Consider the following 15,414-nt stretch of genomic DNA (forward strand, 5'->3'; position numbering starts at 1 on the left):
AAATACTTTGTGCTCGGTTTGTGTAACTTATTGATGGTTAAGCCATATACCTGATGGGAAACTGAAACCACAAATTAACTTAATTAATTGGTTTTCCAAAGCGATACAGACCTATACTAAATCTGTGTATACTGGATGATGTTACAGTTTAAGCAGAGATCATCACCATATTACAAATCCTGATTGTGGACATCAGAACATACTTATACCTTGTGGATTTGCACTAATTTCTTAATCCCTTAGGAGGTATTTATGAGTGAAAATACCTAACAGGAAAAAAGGATTTGGGGACAAAATGAATTAAAAGATATAAAAAATTAGTCCATTCTTCATGTTTAAGAAATCAAGCATTTTAAAAATAGGTAATTCACAGTGCTCTTCACTCGCATACAGAATGAATGTTCTATCTTTTATTAAGATGGCCATTACAAGTGCTGTAGAAGTTTAAGAAAGTGACCAGCTGGGTATTCCTTAAAGCTGCAGCTTCCCTTCCCAAGTGTCTTACTAGTTCAGTATATATTATCTTCAAATTCAGTTGTTTATCTGGGAACTCATCCAAACATGTGAATAAATCACTTCCTAGCTGGTATCTTGACTATTTTAATCTTATTTTCAAAAAGGCTTTCCAGACTTGCTCCTGCCTGGAGTAGGAGGTAACCAGTCTTATTTGATAATTGATAGACTAGGAGGGATGGGATCAATCAGGAACCCAGCAGCTCAGGGACAGGTGGTGGTAAGAGACGGGAAGACTCTGTTCAGGAAATGTGGACATATGACACAGGTTTAGTGCCCTAATGTACTAATCCTACTTAAGATCAGGCTCAGGGAAATGAGTACCTGCTGAATCCAAAATGGTGGCCCAAAATTCCTTTGTTTTGCAGGTTGGGTCATCTTCAGGACTTGAGAGCTTGTAAAGGGACACACAGTGTGGATTCTTCTGGTTACTATACTTACTTATAAAGAAGTCACAATGCTAGAGAAAGGAAAAACAATTACTTTTCCCCAGGGAAAAGTAAAAAAGGTTATCTGTTGCTACACGTGCACTAATGCTACAGCTGGAGTATGGTAAGAGTCTGACCATTTATACACATATACAATTCTAAAGTTAAGTATAAGGTTTTTGCAGGCCAACTTCACCAATTTTCACATTACTGAAAAGGAGTATTACATGAATAGAGGGTTGGGTTTTTTTGTTTTTTTTTTGCGGTATGTGGGCCTCTCACTGTTGTGGCCTCTCCCGTTGCGGAGCACAGGCTCCGGATGTGCAGGCTCCGGACGCGCAGGCTCAGGGGCCATGGCTCACGGGCCCAGCCGCTCCGCGGCATGTGGGATCTTCCCGGACCGGGGCACGAATCCGTGTCCCCTGCATCGGCAGGCGGACCCTCAACCACTGTGCCACCAGGGAAGCCCGAATAGAGGGTTTTTTATATGACAGGAAACCCTTTTCAAACAGGGACTTAATACCCGGCTGATGCAGCAAGAGTGGGAATAGCCACGGTCGGTCAGCCTTGTCACCTCTCCAGGATTTACATAACTGACCACGTACAGGTGATGTTCTAAAGGAGAGTCTTTGGTGCCTTCAAAATATACCAGCTTTCTGACTTCATCAACCTGGATCTGTCAAAATAACAACAAAAAAATCAGTGCTAGTATGACCTTGGCAAGACCAGTAAGTTAACAAACAATATCCAATTTTATTCAAATCATTTGAGCCACCCTTTGCCTTGTGCCTCTTTAAAAAATCTGTCACCAATGTTAATAAGCTTGAGTTGGTTTTGCTCATGTCTTATAGCTAAGAATAGATCCTGTCCAGAAGGTAAAAGGATACCCAAGTTGCATGCTACTGGTAGTTTCCTATATGGTTAGAATGTGTACTTTTCTTAAAATACAAAAATTATTTCATTAAAATGACAATCCTTTACAGAGAAAAAAATACCTATATTACAGCTCAGGTCAACCATTCATGCACACTTAAAAGAGTTTAATTTTAGCATCCTATTTCTCAGTGCAGCATTATCTTAGGCAGTGCTTCTTTAGTTTTTTGTACAAATTTGTAAAAATTTCTTATCTATTGGGTTGGGGAATAACTGAACTCAATCACTCAATCAGTTTCAATACTTACAGTTTATAAATAAGTATGAAGGATCTTTTAAGCCTTCATTCAGAACTCAAATAACTGCAAGTACACTCATAGCTGAATTCACTTAATATTCTTCCTAAATTACAGTAAGATTCTAAATAAATGGCTTTTATTGTTCCTTTTCAAAATCTTCTAGCAGCCTACTCAAATGATGTTTAGTAAAATTCAAACTGTGTGGGCTTCCATGGTGGCGCAGTGGTTAAGAATCGCCTGCCAGGACAGGAATAGAGACGCAGACGTAGAGAATAGACTTGAGGACACAGGGAGGGGGAAGGGTAAGCTGGGATGAAGTGAGAGAGTGGCACTGACATATATACACTACCAAATGCAAAATAGATAGCTAGTGGGAAGCAGCCACATAGCACAGGGAGATCAGCTCGGTGCTTTGTGACCACCTAGAGGGGTGGGATAGGGAGGGTGGGAGGGAGACGCAAGAGGGAAGACATATGGGGATATAGGTACGTGTATAGCTGATTCACTTTGTTATAAAGCAGAAACTAACACACCATTGTAAAGCAATTATACTCCAATAAAGATGTTAAAAAAAATAAACAGTCAAAAAAAAAAAGAATCTGCTTGCTAATGCAGGGGACATGGGTTCGATCCCTGGTCCAGGAAGATCCCATATGCCGTGTAGCAACTAAGCCTGTGCACCACAACTACTGAGCCTGCGTTCTAGAGCCCGTGAGCCACAACTACTGAGCCCGCGCACCTAGAGCCCGTGCTCCACAACAAGAGAAGGCACTGCAGTGAGAAGTCTATGCACCCCAACAAACAGCAGCCCCCGCTCACCGCAACTAGAGAAAGCCCGCGTGCAGCAACGAAAACCCAACACAGCCAAAAATAAATAAATAAAATAAATTTATTTTAAAAATTCAAACTGTTTTATACAGCAAAGAAAACACAAGTACATTTCTAAAAGCAAGTATTTTTAAATGCCACATTTTCTCCAAGAAGTTTCCTCTTAGTCATTATAAACATTTTCTTAGCATGCATGGATAGAGAAATAAACACAGTTGACATTAAGTAGACCTATATGACATAGACAGAAAGAATACAAAGGATAGGAAGTGGCAGAACAAACATTCATGAAGCTTCACAGGTATGTGTTAATCTGTGCAAAACGTCAGGACTGGTTCTGCTCTTGACCTAGCAGTTGGAAATCAGGCCTCTCAAAACTGCATAAATAACTGGTTAATTCCTCACTCCCCTTTTCTTTGTTTCATGTAGCAACTTTACATGAAACACCTGAGGGTTTCAGCGTCACATGAATATCAGAATCGCCTGAGGGGCTTGTGAAACAAATTGCTGGGTCCCACCCCCAGACTTTTTGATTCAGGAGGTCTGGGGGTCGAGGGGGGCCAAGAATTTGTAGTTCCAAAAAGTTCCCAGGTGATGCTGATCCTCTGTGGTCCAGAGAACACACTTTGAGAACCCTAAGGGGCACGTGGGTTTAAAAGCCTCAAAGATTTACTCATCACGGTCATTAGAAATCTTTGGGTGTGAACAGGTCACTGGCAAAAGTAAAGAAGGGAAAGGTAACTTAAAAAAAGTAAAGCAAGAATAGACAGAAAATAGAAGAGTAAGAAAGAGAGACACAACCACATCACATAAATAAGCATGACATAAAGAAGAAAATTGATGTACATTATGGCAAGTAGTAGAAAGACACTTAGGTTGCCCAAATAAGGTTCAGATCTGCATAAATACAATTTTGGGGATTCCCTCAGTATTGTCCAACCATTACACAGCATGAAGTTTACATTAGTGTAAATTTTTATTATCAGAACTTAGAATTACACTGTAAGATTTTTCTCAGGTGACAATAACATCCAAGGTCCCCAAAGAGAAAAAAATATATTGAATATATAACCAAAAGGTCATGTGACACTCTCAAGTGGAAACAAGACTTTAAAGGTCGCCTATTATATTCTAAAGTTTTTACCAACAAAAACAAACCTGGGACCTGGATCTTCATTCTTTCTCCTTAATCACCTTGGGGACTACGAGTGACTTCTATAGTAGCCAGTATATATAATCCTTCAGTAAATCTCCGAATCAATTTGAGGAAATCACAGGCCTTCACTAAATCCTGGTAGCATACATCAACTTAACTGTACGTATCACACATAAAGGATGGCTTTCTTAGAGATCTCATGAAACTGACCACCTAACTGAAAGTTGAAACAAACACAAGGTACTATAAAAGGCAAAAGAAATAAAATTAGAATTCATTGAATTACTACAGAAAGCCATATACCGAGAGTGAAACAGAGGGTGGATTTCCCTCCTCTTCCTTATCAATCTACGCTCTGTATAAATGTTCATCAAATTCTGCAGGTGGTAGATGAAACTTCAAATTTGTGAGATAAGATAAACAGGTGAATGAAATAGCATCACTACTTCAGAAGTAGTAAATGCATTTTCTAATGTAGAAATGACGCAAGTAGTCTATAAGAGATTTAGAAATAATTTTCAAACTATATCATAACTCACTTTTGCTAGACTCGAAAAGCATGGACCAGCCCTTTCCTTATTAAGTAGCAACACTGTATTTGAAAATGGTGACCTTTAGTTACATCTAATACTAGGGTTATAAAATGGGTAAGATTTATAATTTAAACTAAGACTCTTCTTTTCCAACAAACTGGGTTCTTTTAGGCCCTAAAAATATTTTCAAAATACTGGGGTCATAGGAAGTTGCACTACTGATTTTTAGTACTGCATACACACAGCTGATGTTGACTAAATATATCAGTAGAATAAAAGAACATACATTAGATCCATGCCGGCCAAGAACTTCCCATTCACCGCTGGTAATTGCTATTTCCTCTTTGACAGGGCACTTGAAATCACCTGAAGATAAACATAATCATAATTCAGCACTCTACACCAGACTACAAGCAAATGAAACAATGAAAAATAGTATTCTAAACTCTTTTTTCCAAAAAGTTAACACTGAAAAATTCAAAGTTATGTCTGGAGTAATGAAAATGTTTTGGAACTAGATAGAGGTGGTAGGTAGTTGCACAACTCTGTAAATGTACTAAATGCCACAGTTCATTTTAAATGTTCACTTTAAAATGGTTAATGTTATGTGAATTTCACCTTATAATAAAGTCTAAAGTTAAAAAAAATTCCAAGTTATGAGTCTTCATAATAATAATGGAATAATCCATGTAAATAAAGTGAAAACAGCAAAATAGATTGTTACGGCAGACAGAAAAGAACTCAAAAGCACTTGCATTCCTAGACCCTTGGTTAGAAAGATAAAAAAATCTAATGGGTCAATAAGGCATTTCTTCCAGAAATGGAACAAACTACCTAAGAAGCCAGAAAGGAAAATTTTAATACAACTGTTTTTCATTTGCCAAAAACAAATTGGGTATTACCATAGTCCATACCAACATGTCTCATTTATCTTAATAAGATTCTGTCTTGGTAGATGAGGCTCTCTCAGTGGCCTAAGGAGAAAGTTAAAAAAATGGAACCACTGCTCTATGCCTAGCTGCTACCAGCTCTGGCTCTGGGGAGTGACAGCTGAGGACAAGCTGAGATGGTGAAATGATACAGGATCTTAAGTAGAGTCCTACTCAAGTTAAAAAAAAAATAGACTCCTTTTCTTTTTCTTAGATACAAAAATTCAACTTAGTACTTTAAATTTTATCACCAGAAAATAAATATTATTTAACATATAATAAATACTAATTGGGACTTCCCTAGTGGCGCAGTGGTTAAGACTCCGTGCTCCCAATGTAGGGGGTCCGGGTTTGATCCCTGCTCAGGGAACCAGATCCCACATGCATGCCACAACTAAGGAGCCCACCTGCCGCAATTAAGACCCAGTGCAACCAAATAAATAAATAAATATTTAAAAAAATACTAATTGTTACACATTATAGACATTCATGGAAGAAAGGAGGGAAGAAGAAAATAAAATAGACATCAAGAAAAGGAGGAAGATCTGGAGCAAGAAAGACTAAGTATAAAAGAGGGAAACGGAAAGAAGAGGTAGACGAACTGAGGGGCCCAGAAATAGACACTGAGAGGGAAAAGAAGCTAGGTGTTCTGAGAAGAATGTTAGCTAAGGTGACAGTTCTTATTCTTCAACAGGAGTATAAAATTTTAAGTTATCATCTTTTTATCACTGTCCCAAGAATGTTGTTTTAGTTAATTAACTACTATTCAAGCTCTTTGACCAGTCTTCATCACTAAACTTTCCAGAATTCCATAAGTAGATTTAATTTCTGAACAACAGAGGAACTGGTAGGGGCAATTTCATGCTAAGGGCCAAGTTAAACTAAGGTTCTTAGGGAAGAAATCTCCATCTTGGATATATAAGCTCCTGTCTGATTAAAAAAAAATTAGGCTAAGAGAAGAAGCAAAGTCATAGGCAGTATTTACTTTGCTGTCCTACGATGTAGCTCACTGTTTCCCAAGTAAGAATGATATTTAAAAGACCATGTTGAGGGCTTCCCTGATGGTGCAGTGGTTAAGAATCCACCTGCCAATGCAGGGGACATGGGTTCGAGCCCTGGTCCAGGAAGATCCCACGTGCCACGGAGCAACTAAGCCCGTGCGCCACAACTACTAGAGCCCATGAGCCACAATTACTGAGCCCGCATGCCCCAACTACTTTAGCCCGCATGCCTAGAGCCTGTGCTCTGCAACAAGAGAAGCCACTGCAGTAAGAAGCCCGCGCACTGCAACGAAGAGTAGCCCTTGCTCACCGCAACTAGAGAAAGCCTGCACGCAGCAACGAAGACCCAACGCAGCCAAAAATAAATAAATAAATTTATATATATATTAAAAAAAAAGGCCATGTTGAAAAAACAAACAACCCACTAAAAAGTCGGCAGAGGATTCAAATAGACAGTTCTCTAAAGAAGATATACAAATGGCTAAGCAACATGATAATGTTACTAATCATTAGGAAAATGCAAATCAAAAGCACAATGACATACCATTTCACACCCACTAGGATGGCTCTTAGCAAAAAAACCCCCACAAAACAAAAATGAAACCAAAACAAACAAAAAAAACTACACCCAGAAAATAACAAGTGTTAGCGAAGATGTGGAGAAATTTGAACTTCTGTGCACTTCTAATGGGAATGTACTAAGGTGCAGCTGCTATGGAAAAGAGTATGGTGGTTCCTTAAAAAATTACAAAAAGAGTTACCATATCCAGCAATTTCGCTTCTGGGTATATACCCAAAAGAATCGAAAGCAGGGTCTGAAACAGATGTCTATCCACCCATGCTCATTACAGCATTATTCACAACAGTCAAAAGGTAGAAGCAACCCATCTGTTCATGGATAGGTGAATGGATAAACAAAATGTGTTTCTGTATACAATGGAATATTATTCAACCTTAAAAAGGAAGGACATTTTGACACATGCTACAACCTGGCTGAACCTTGAAGACACTATGCTAAATGAAATAAGCCAGTCATAAAAGGACAGACCTGTATGATTCCACTTATATGAGGTATCTAGAGTAGTCAAATTCATAGAGACAGAAAGTGGTTGCCAGGGGCTGAGGGGAGGAAGGAATGAGAAGTTACTTATTTTCCACTAAATCGGGTATTATTTATTGGATAGTTTCAGTTTTGGAAGATGAAAAAAGTTCTGGAGATGGATGGTGGTGATGGTTGCAGAACAATATGAATACACTTAATTCCATGAAACCGCACACTTAAAAGTTAAAATGATAAATTTTGGTTTGTATATTTTACTACAGTTTTTTAAAAATGGCTATGTTGAGTCTGTTAAGTTACAAATGGCAGTAAAGCATGTAACATAACATCATTAAATGTCTACTATTCCAAAACAAACTCTATATTATTAAAGTAGAAAACCATAACTCAATTTTTTAAAAACACAGGAGTATTCAATGTACCATTTCATTTTTCCTAGGCTTACACATTCTGTATTACATTTCCCAGAAGGAAAACCATCACTTTTTAAAAAGAAACTAACTTCAGTTGACATAATATTTAATTTCACTTTGGGAAACATAATTATATCAATCTGAAGAGCTATGCCTATAAATCAACTTCAGTGTAGATGCAGACAGTATAAAAAAAATCTAGTATGCACAAATATCTAATAACTTCGTAACATTTTAAAACTAGCTTTTTAATCTAAAAATTATATGAGCTCACTTTAAACAAAATGTATAGTTAAGGCAAAAACAGAAAGTAAAAGTAAATAATCCCAATACCCAGAGATTACCCACTATTAACAGTTTATTATGTATCCATCAAGAACTTTGTCCTATGCTTATAAAGTACACAAAAAAGACATTACATTACCCTGCCCCTCCCACCTTCTGCCCCCAACGTTTTCCTCTTTTTAAATAAAAAAGGATTTCTTACTTGGGGCAGGCAGCCCACCACTGGATCGTTTGTATTTGCTCTCCTTTAAAATGGATGTGATTTTATATAAATGACGAAAACCTGTTTTGCATTCAGAGGCAAAAATAAATTCAATTTCATCTTCATGACTTTGGGGAAAAACATGAAAGATGTCATGGATCTGTAAAATGAATAGCTTAATTTACTATACACATTAATGAAAATACTACATAAACAATTCAATTAAGCCAGAGAAAGAAGAATTACTTGATAAACATACTCTGAAATATAAATGTCAGGCTAGGGTGTATGGTATATGTACAATTAGAGATTTTGCCTAGGCCTTTCACGTTTCTCTTACTTTAGTCAAAGACTTCATCTATTGAGAAATAAATGTTTCCAAATGGAGAAAAAAGAAAAATATGACCAAAAGCTGTTTCTTACTCACCATCTCTGAAATTCTTTGAAACACGGCACGAAGTTTAATGATATAAATCTTATTACAGAAGTGATGAGGAAAAATGTCTTTTACTTTTCTTTTCCAGAGAGAAATATTCTAACAGTTCAAGGGAAAACAGATGTTCATCTGTTTTAGGTGAATCATATGAAGCCTATATTCAGCCAGGGAGTGAGCTGGCTTTATTTATTTTGTATCTTGTTTAAGTTTTTTCCACTAAACTGGAAAATGAAAAATTCAATCCTAAACTGTTATATTTTGGTATAGTTTGCCAACTTAAAAGAGTTAAAAGAGCAAGTCTTTTCTAGACAGGATTCTTGTGGTCCTCTCAGAGGCACTAATGAGGCTGTGTTTTCATTATCTGATGTGTCCAGAAACAAGGGCAATTCTGCAGCCAGGGAGATGTCATTTCAGTGGCATCTACCTTTTATGTACAAACCATTACCCATTCTGGAACCAACATTCCAATCTGAAAATGTTCAAACTAAGCAAATAACATTCAAGGTTACTTTGAACTCAAAAAATTCATTTGGATAGTTTCCTATCGAGCTTCATTTGCTTTAGCATTCTGAGAAAATATTCAAACCAAGTACAAGAAAACATGCATACATTTATCCAGATGTCTGTTGTTTCTTCATAGATAATCAGTGGCGTCACAGAGTCAGGTACTGACTCGATGAGTCTCTGTCTTTCCATGGCATCATCTTCTACTGGGATAAATAATTCAGGTGAGATCAACACTATCTGTAGGCGAGTTTGGGAGCGATCTAGTAGGATAGCCCACGCACTATTTAAATAAACAAAAGAAAAGCACAAAATAAAGCACACTCTTCAGAAAATGAATATTCCACTAATCTTTCCCCTAGCACCCATCAGTTATTTCTATAATCACAATGAAAGTATTGCTTTAGTATATGTTAAATTATCACTTACAAACGGCTAATTAAAAGTATTAGCTTATTCTACACTTATTTTTAAAAGTTAAGCTTGAGTAGAGTTTTTAAAAGTAGTTTTCTTTAAATTTCCAAAATCACAGATGGCCTTTGAAATTGTTTTCTCCCTTTAATGTCGATAAATGCCTCGTGAAACTCCTGTTGTCCACATTAGACACAGGAACTACATGTAATCATCTTCACATAAGGCTCTACAAATGTTTCTGCTTAATTATTCAATTAAAAAAATACATACTTATATGTGAGCCTAAAAGTCATACAATTTAACCACAAATAACACTGTGAAACTGTGACTGGCTAAGAGACAGAATTAAAATGCAATGCACCTATGATTATAGGATTACAAGTCCACTTAGTTCAGGAAAAATTCTTTGTGCAGAACTATCTACACTTCAAATTTACATGTGAAGGCAGCTCCAACGGAAAGGAAAACCTAACAGCACAGACAGTTCTGGGTCCTAAATTATTTGTAAAGAAGTGGCAATTTAACATACGCACTATTTTCCCTCTGGAGTCCATCCAGCTCTGGCAATATATTCAACTCCTTCAAACAGAATCTCAAAAGGCTGAATTAGTTCCTTATCTATGACATCTATAAGCTATTAAAAAAGAAAAAAGGAATCTAGTTATAGAAAACTGAGATAAGTAACTAGCTTATTGGTCTACTTAAATCACTATCTTTAACAGCATACTTTTTCAGTCTTAGGTACACAGGATTAACAAAACCAGCAGTAAGTCATGGGTTACCTATACTGGTGCTCTTACACCTAAAAAGTTCTAACTACAAGAATCAGCATAGTCTAAACGTCTTTTCCCGTGAGTTTATGATAATAACTGGTTAAATCAGATTTTAATCACTTTATAGACTCTAGTATCTAAGAAAACTAATAGTCTGTAGTTCCTTTTATTTTAGCTTAAAATACTATTTTTGTAATATATTAGTGAAATGGTCCTGAGTAAGCAAACTTTTTTCCCTTAATAGTCTAACACAATTTTAAATATACTTTTAAAAAAATGGACAAAGGATCTGAATAGACAGTTCTCCAAAGAAGATATACAAATGGCCAATAAGCACATGAAAAGATGCTCAACATCATTAGCCATCAGAAAAATGTATCAGAAAAATGTAAATCAAAACCACAGTAAGGGGGCTTCCTTGGTGGCACAGTGGTTAAGAGTCCCCCTGCCAGGGGACACGGGTTCGAGCCCTGGTCCGGGAAGATCCCACATGCCACAGAACAACAAAGCCCGTGAGCCACAACTACTGAGCCCACTGCCGCAACTATTGAAGCCTGTGCGCCTAGAGTCCGTGCTCTGCAACAAGAGAAGCCACTCCGGTGAGAAGCCCACGCACCGCAACGGGGAGTGGCCCCTGCTCGCTGCAACTAGAGAAAAGCCCACACGCAGCAAGGAAGAACCAACACAGCCAATAAATAAATTAATTAATTAAAAAAAAAAAACCACAGTAAGGTGCAACTTCAAATCCACTAGGATGGCTAGGATAAATAAAATGTGGTATATCCACACAATGGAATATTTTTGGGCGATAAAAAGCAGTGAAATGCTGTTACGTGGTGCCAACATGATTAGTGCTTGAAAACATGATGCTAAGTGAAAGAACTCAGACTAGATACTGTATGATTTCATTTATAAGAAATGTCCAGAATAGGCAAATCCATAGATACAAAGTAGATTAGTGGTTGCCCAGGGTTGTGGGGCATGGAAAGGTTTGGGGGTGATGATTAAGGGATGTGAGTTTCTTTCAGGGGTAATGAAAATGTTCTAAAATTGACTGTGGTGATGGCCGCACAATTCTGTGAATATACTAAAGGCCATTTTAAACTTTAAATGAGTGAATTGTATTGTATGTGAATTATATTTCAGGGACTTCCCTGGCGGTCCAGTGGTTAAGACTCTGCACTCACAGTGTAGGGGGCCCAGGTTCGATCCCTGGTCAGGGAACTAGATCCCACATGCCACAATTAAAAAAGATCCTGCACGCGGCAACGAAGACCCCACGTGCCACAACTAAAAAGAACCTGTGCAGCCAAATAAATAAATAAATATTTAAACTGTGTGTGTGTGTGTGTATGTGTGTATATATATATATATATATGTAATTATACTTCAATAAAGTTGTTAAAAAAGTCTAACAGAGAAGACTGTTTTTAAATTAATTTTGTGTGCATTTAGCTTATAAGCATCTGTCCAAATGGAAAGTAGCAGTATTAAAGAAATGAGGGATATTTAATCTACTGTAGACATCTATTCAACACAGAAGGTGACTCACCAGTTAGTAACCACTATTTAAGAAATACTGATCTGGAGAATTAACACAGGCAAAGAGGAAAAATACTGGAAAGGAGTGGTAAATATGCATATCCCTATATTCCTATCTTGGGAACCAGCAGAAAGTTTTCAAAGTAGAAAATTAGGTCAACCTGAAATCATGATCTGTAGATGTCTCAGCAAGTTCAACAAGTCCAAAAAATAAAAAAGCATATCTAAAATCTCTACTGACAGACTAGTCAAATGATACAAAAAGTTAACATTTTATACTTACCCTTCCTTCAGCATCAATCAGTATTTCCGACATCTTAAAAGTGACTTTTGGATTTGCTGTGCCTTTAGAAAGAGACATAAATGAATAGTAATGCATATCCAAAATTATTCAAACGAATTTTGCCAGATCAATCCTTTTTATACTTTAGTCAAATGAGGAATGTTGCATATAGTCAGGACTTTATTGCATAAGAATCTCAAAACTCCTTTTCAATTCATAATTTTTAATATGGCTATAAAAAAAAGCTGAAAAACATCAAGAGTTAGTTCGTAATGAAGGGGAATTCGTATCATTTCACAATTGAAATGCTGTAAATAGCAATATGGGAAAAAATTACTAATTTATTAAGAACATAATCCCTTAAAAATCTTTATTTCCTAGCAAAAGTACTTCTTTATTCATTTCTTGAAATAATCAGTTTTGTGCACTTCCTCACCTTTGAAATAATTAAAAAGGATCAGCCTGTAATTAAAAAACCTGCTTCAGAGACACTTAAACAATCCATCCTTACTAAATCTGTAAAATATCCATGTTGACCATACCTTTGGATGAATGCAGAAAGAATCTTGTTTGAAAAGCAGGAATGAGTGAATATAAATGCCAATGGAATACAGTACCTGTTTTAGGATAACGGAATGAATCTGCCCTCCTTGTTTCCAACATAGGGGATGTAACATGAATAATTTCCACTTCGGATTCATCATTTTCTTCATACAGAATTCTAAGAATTTTACTGCCACTGGGAGCTTAAAAGGAAATTAAATATTGAAAATTTAGGAGAATTATGCCAGAAAGTAATCATAATCGACCATTCCCTCTAGTATTATATCTCCCATAGCGAAAAACAGTTTACACATAAAACATGCTGCCTTTTATGTATAGAGTATATGTACAATGTATTAAGCTAGAATGTAAAACAAATTTCTAACCAGATCACAGTCAAAAAGTTTGAAAGCTACTGCTTTAGAGAGCTGTTTCTCAGCTAGTAAAATCCTTGTGAATACACCAAGAAAAAGGAGGAATTTGTGCTCTTTTTTTCTGATCCATTCATACACTAATTTGGCCATCTGTTCATGCAGACTCTAGTCAATCCTATGTTTTTTATAGCAACTCCCATTAAGGGGTGGTATTTTTTATTTTGCCACCAATGTTGCCACCAACCAGCTTCTAGATGAAAAACTGGCAAGGAGAGTTGAAGGACTTGGGGTACTGAACCACAATACACCTGTTTTTTATGAGAACTCATTATGGTGAGATATAGCCTGAATATTCTAAATAACTACTGGTAGGATCCAATCTTCATCACTTCAGAATCTATTTTAAGAATCTGTGCAGTTAACTAATTGGTAGTTGAATCTCATAATACTTTAATTGACCTGTAATATATTATTTTGAAGCCTCTTACTTGTTTCAGCTTCTGGACACCACCAATAACCAGAATATCTATCAAATTCTTCTTGAAGAACAAAGGTAGCAACTCCAGCTGATCTTGGATCCTCTTCCATGTTGGCTAGCTCTAGACAAACATAAAAGCAAAATTATCACAGAAGTTCTCTATCTTTTCATAGGTACAAAGCAGAATGATTCCATTTATTCTGAAAGGCAGCTATAGTATAGTGGTGAACTGTGGAGCTAAATGGACTGAATTCAAAACTGAGTTCCATCATTTACTAAATGACTGACCCTGGACAAAGCACCTGATCACGTTCCACTGCAGTACCCATTTATAAATGGGAATAAGAACCTACCTTATATGGTTGTTATGAGGATTAAATGAGTTATTTTACATAAAGTACTTAGAAAAAAGCCTGAGCCATAGTATGTGTTCCATAAATGTTAGTTATTATTTTCCCATTTAGCTAGGACCATGGGAAAAAGAATACATGTAAAGGGTCATGGTGACTTTTTACTCTCCTACACAGAGAAGCACATCTTTAGACCGAGAATGGGGTCTAACAGATCATGTAATTCACCATTTCTCCTCCCTCCCCTTCCTCTTATTTAACCAAAGCAGATGAGCTTTTATCTGTTTTACACCTAGGTTTCCAGCAAATAGTCTGAAGGGAACTCTTGCTTTAAAAACAAAATCTAGGGATTTCCCTGGTGGTCCAGTGGGTAGGGCTCCACACTCCTAATGCAGGGAGCCTGGGTTTAAGCCCTGGTCAGGTAACTAGATCCCACATGCATGCACGCCGCAACTAAGACCTGGCGCAGCCGAAATCAATCAGTCAATCTAAAAAACTACAAAGCCATAATTATGTAAGATTTCATGACATGGGAAAATGTTTACAATATACTTGAATTTAAAAAAGCATATTACTAAATGACATGTATACTGATTCCATTTATAAAAGTGTAATACAAATACATATTTTTTAAAGTGTCAGGATATAAATCAAAATGTGGTCCTCTCCAAATAGTGAGACTATGAACAACCTTTTTAAAAAGAATTGCTTTATAATTTACAAAATCTTAAGTGTACTGTTTACTCTGAAAAATGCATATACTTGCATAACCACACGCTATCAAGACACAGAATATTTCCAACACCCCAGAATGTTTTCTCATGCCCCTTCCCAGTCAATGTCCATTCCTGCCTCAGAAGCAACCACTGATCTGATTTCTATCACCATAGGTTAGTTTTGAATATTCCAGAATTTCATGTAAGTGAAATCATACAGTATACACTCAGCAACAAACACAGTATGTTTGTTGCTGAGTGGTATTTCATTGTATACCACAGTTCTTTTATCCATTCATCTGTGAATGGACATCTGAGCAGCTTCTAGTTGCTATTATGAATAAAGATGCTATGATTATTCTTGTGTAAGAATCTATGTGGACATGTGTTTTCCTTTCTCTTGAATAAAGACCTAGGACTGGAATGGCTGGGTACTGTAAAAAATTTATCTTTAAATTTATAAGAAACTGCCACACAGTTT

The 15,414-nt window shown here is 36.7% G+C and overlaps 1 protein-coding gene across 11 annotated transcripts in view; it reads right to left on the reverse strand.

Annotated features, from left to right (window-relative positions):
- The window catches only part of DPP8 (dipeptidyl peptidase 8), a 57,185-nt gene that overhangs the window by 16,858 nt on the left and 24,913 nt on the right, over positions 1-15,414 (reverse strand). For 9 of the 11 annotated variants that reach the window (XR_003436401.1, XM_027123348.1, XM_027123350.1 and 6 more), the window contains 9 exons: positions 13,878-13,988; positions 13,090-13,218; positions 12,473-12,534; positions 10,408-10,508; positions 9,566-9,743; positions 8,521-8,680; positions 4,917-4,996; positions 1,465-1,617; positions 838-973 (listed from right to left, as the gene is read on the reverse strand). Coding sequence is in view for 10 of the 11 variants with exons in the window: in XM_027123348.1 (XP_026979149.1) it covers positions 838-973; positions 1,465-1,617; positions 4,917-4,996; positions 8,521-8,680; positions 9,566-9,743; positions 10,408-10,508; positions 12,473-12,534; positions 13,090-13,218; positions 13,878-13,988 (1,110 nt within the window). In the remaining variant the exon portion in view is untranslated. The remainder of the gene's footprint in view (positions 1-837; positions 974-1,464; positions 1,618-4,916; positions 4,997-8,520; positions 8,681-9,565; positions 9,744-10,407; positions 10,509-12,472; positions 12,535-13,089; positions 13,219-13,877; positions 13,989-15,414) is intronic. The other 2 variants (XM_027123351.1, XM_027123352.1) reach the window with 2 other exon arrangements.

This window comes from Aethalodelphis obliquidens, unplaced genomic scaffold (genome assembly GCF_003676395.1).
Source record: "Aethalodelphis obliquidens isolate GAN/ISIS:26980383/991018 unplaced genomic scaffold, ASM367639v1 scaffold26, whole genome shotgun sequence".
Classification (NCBI taxonomy): domain Eukaryota; kingdom Metazoa; phylum Chordata; class Mammalia; order Artiodactyla; family Delphinidae; genus Aethalodelphis; species Aethalodelphis obliquidens.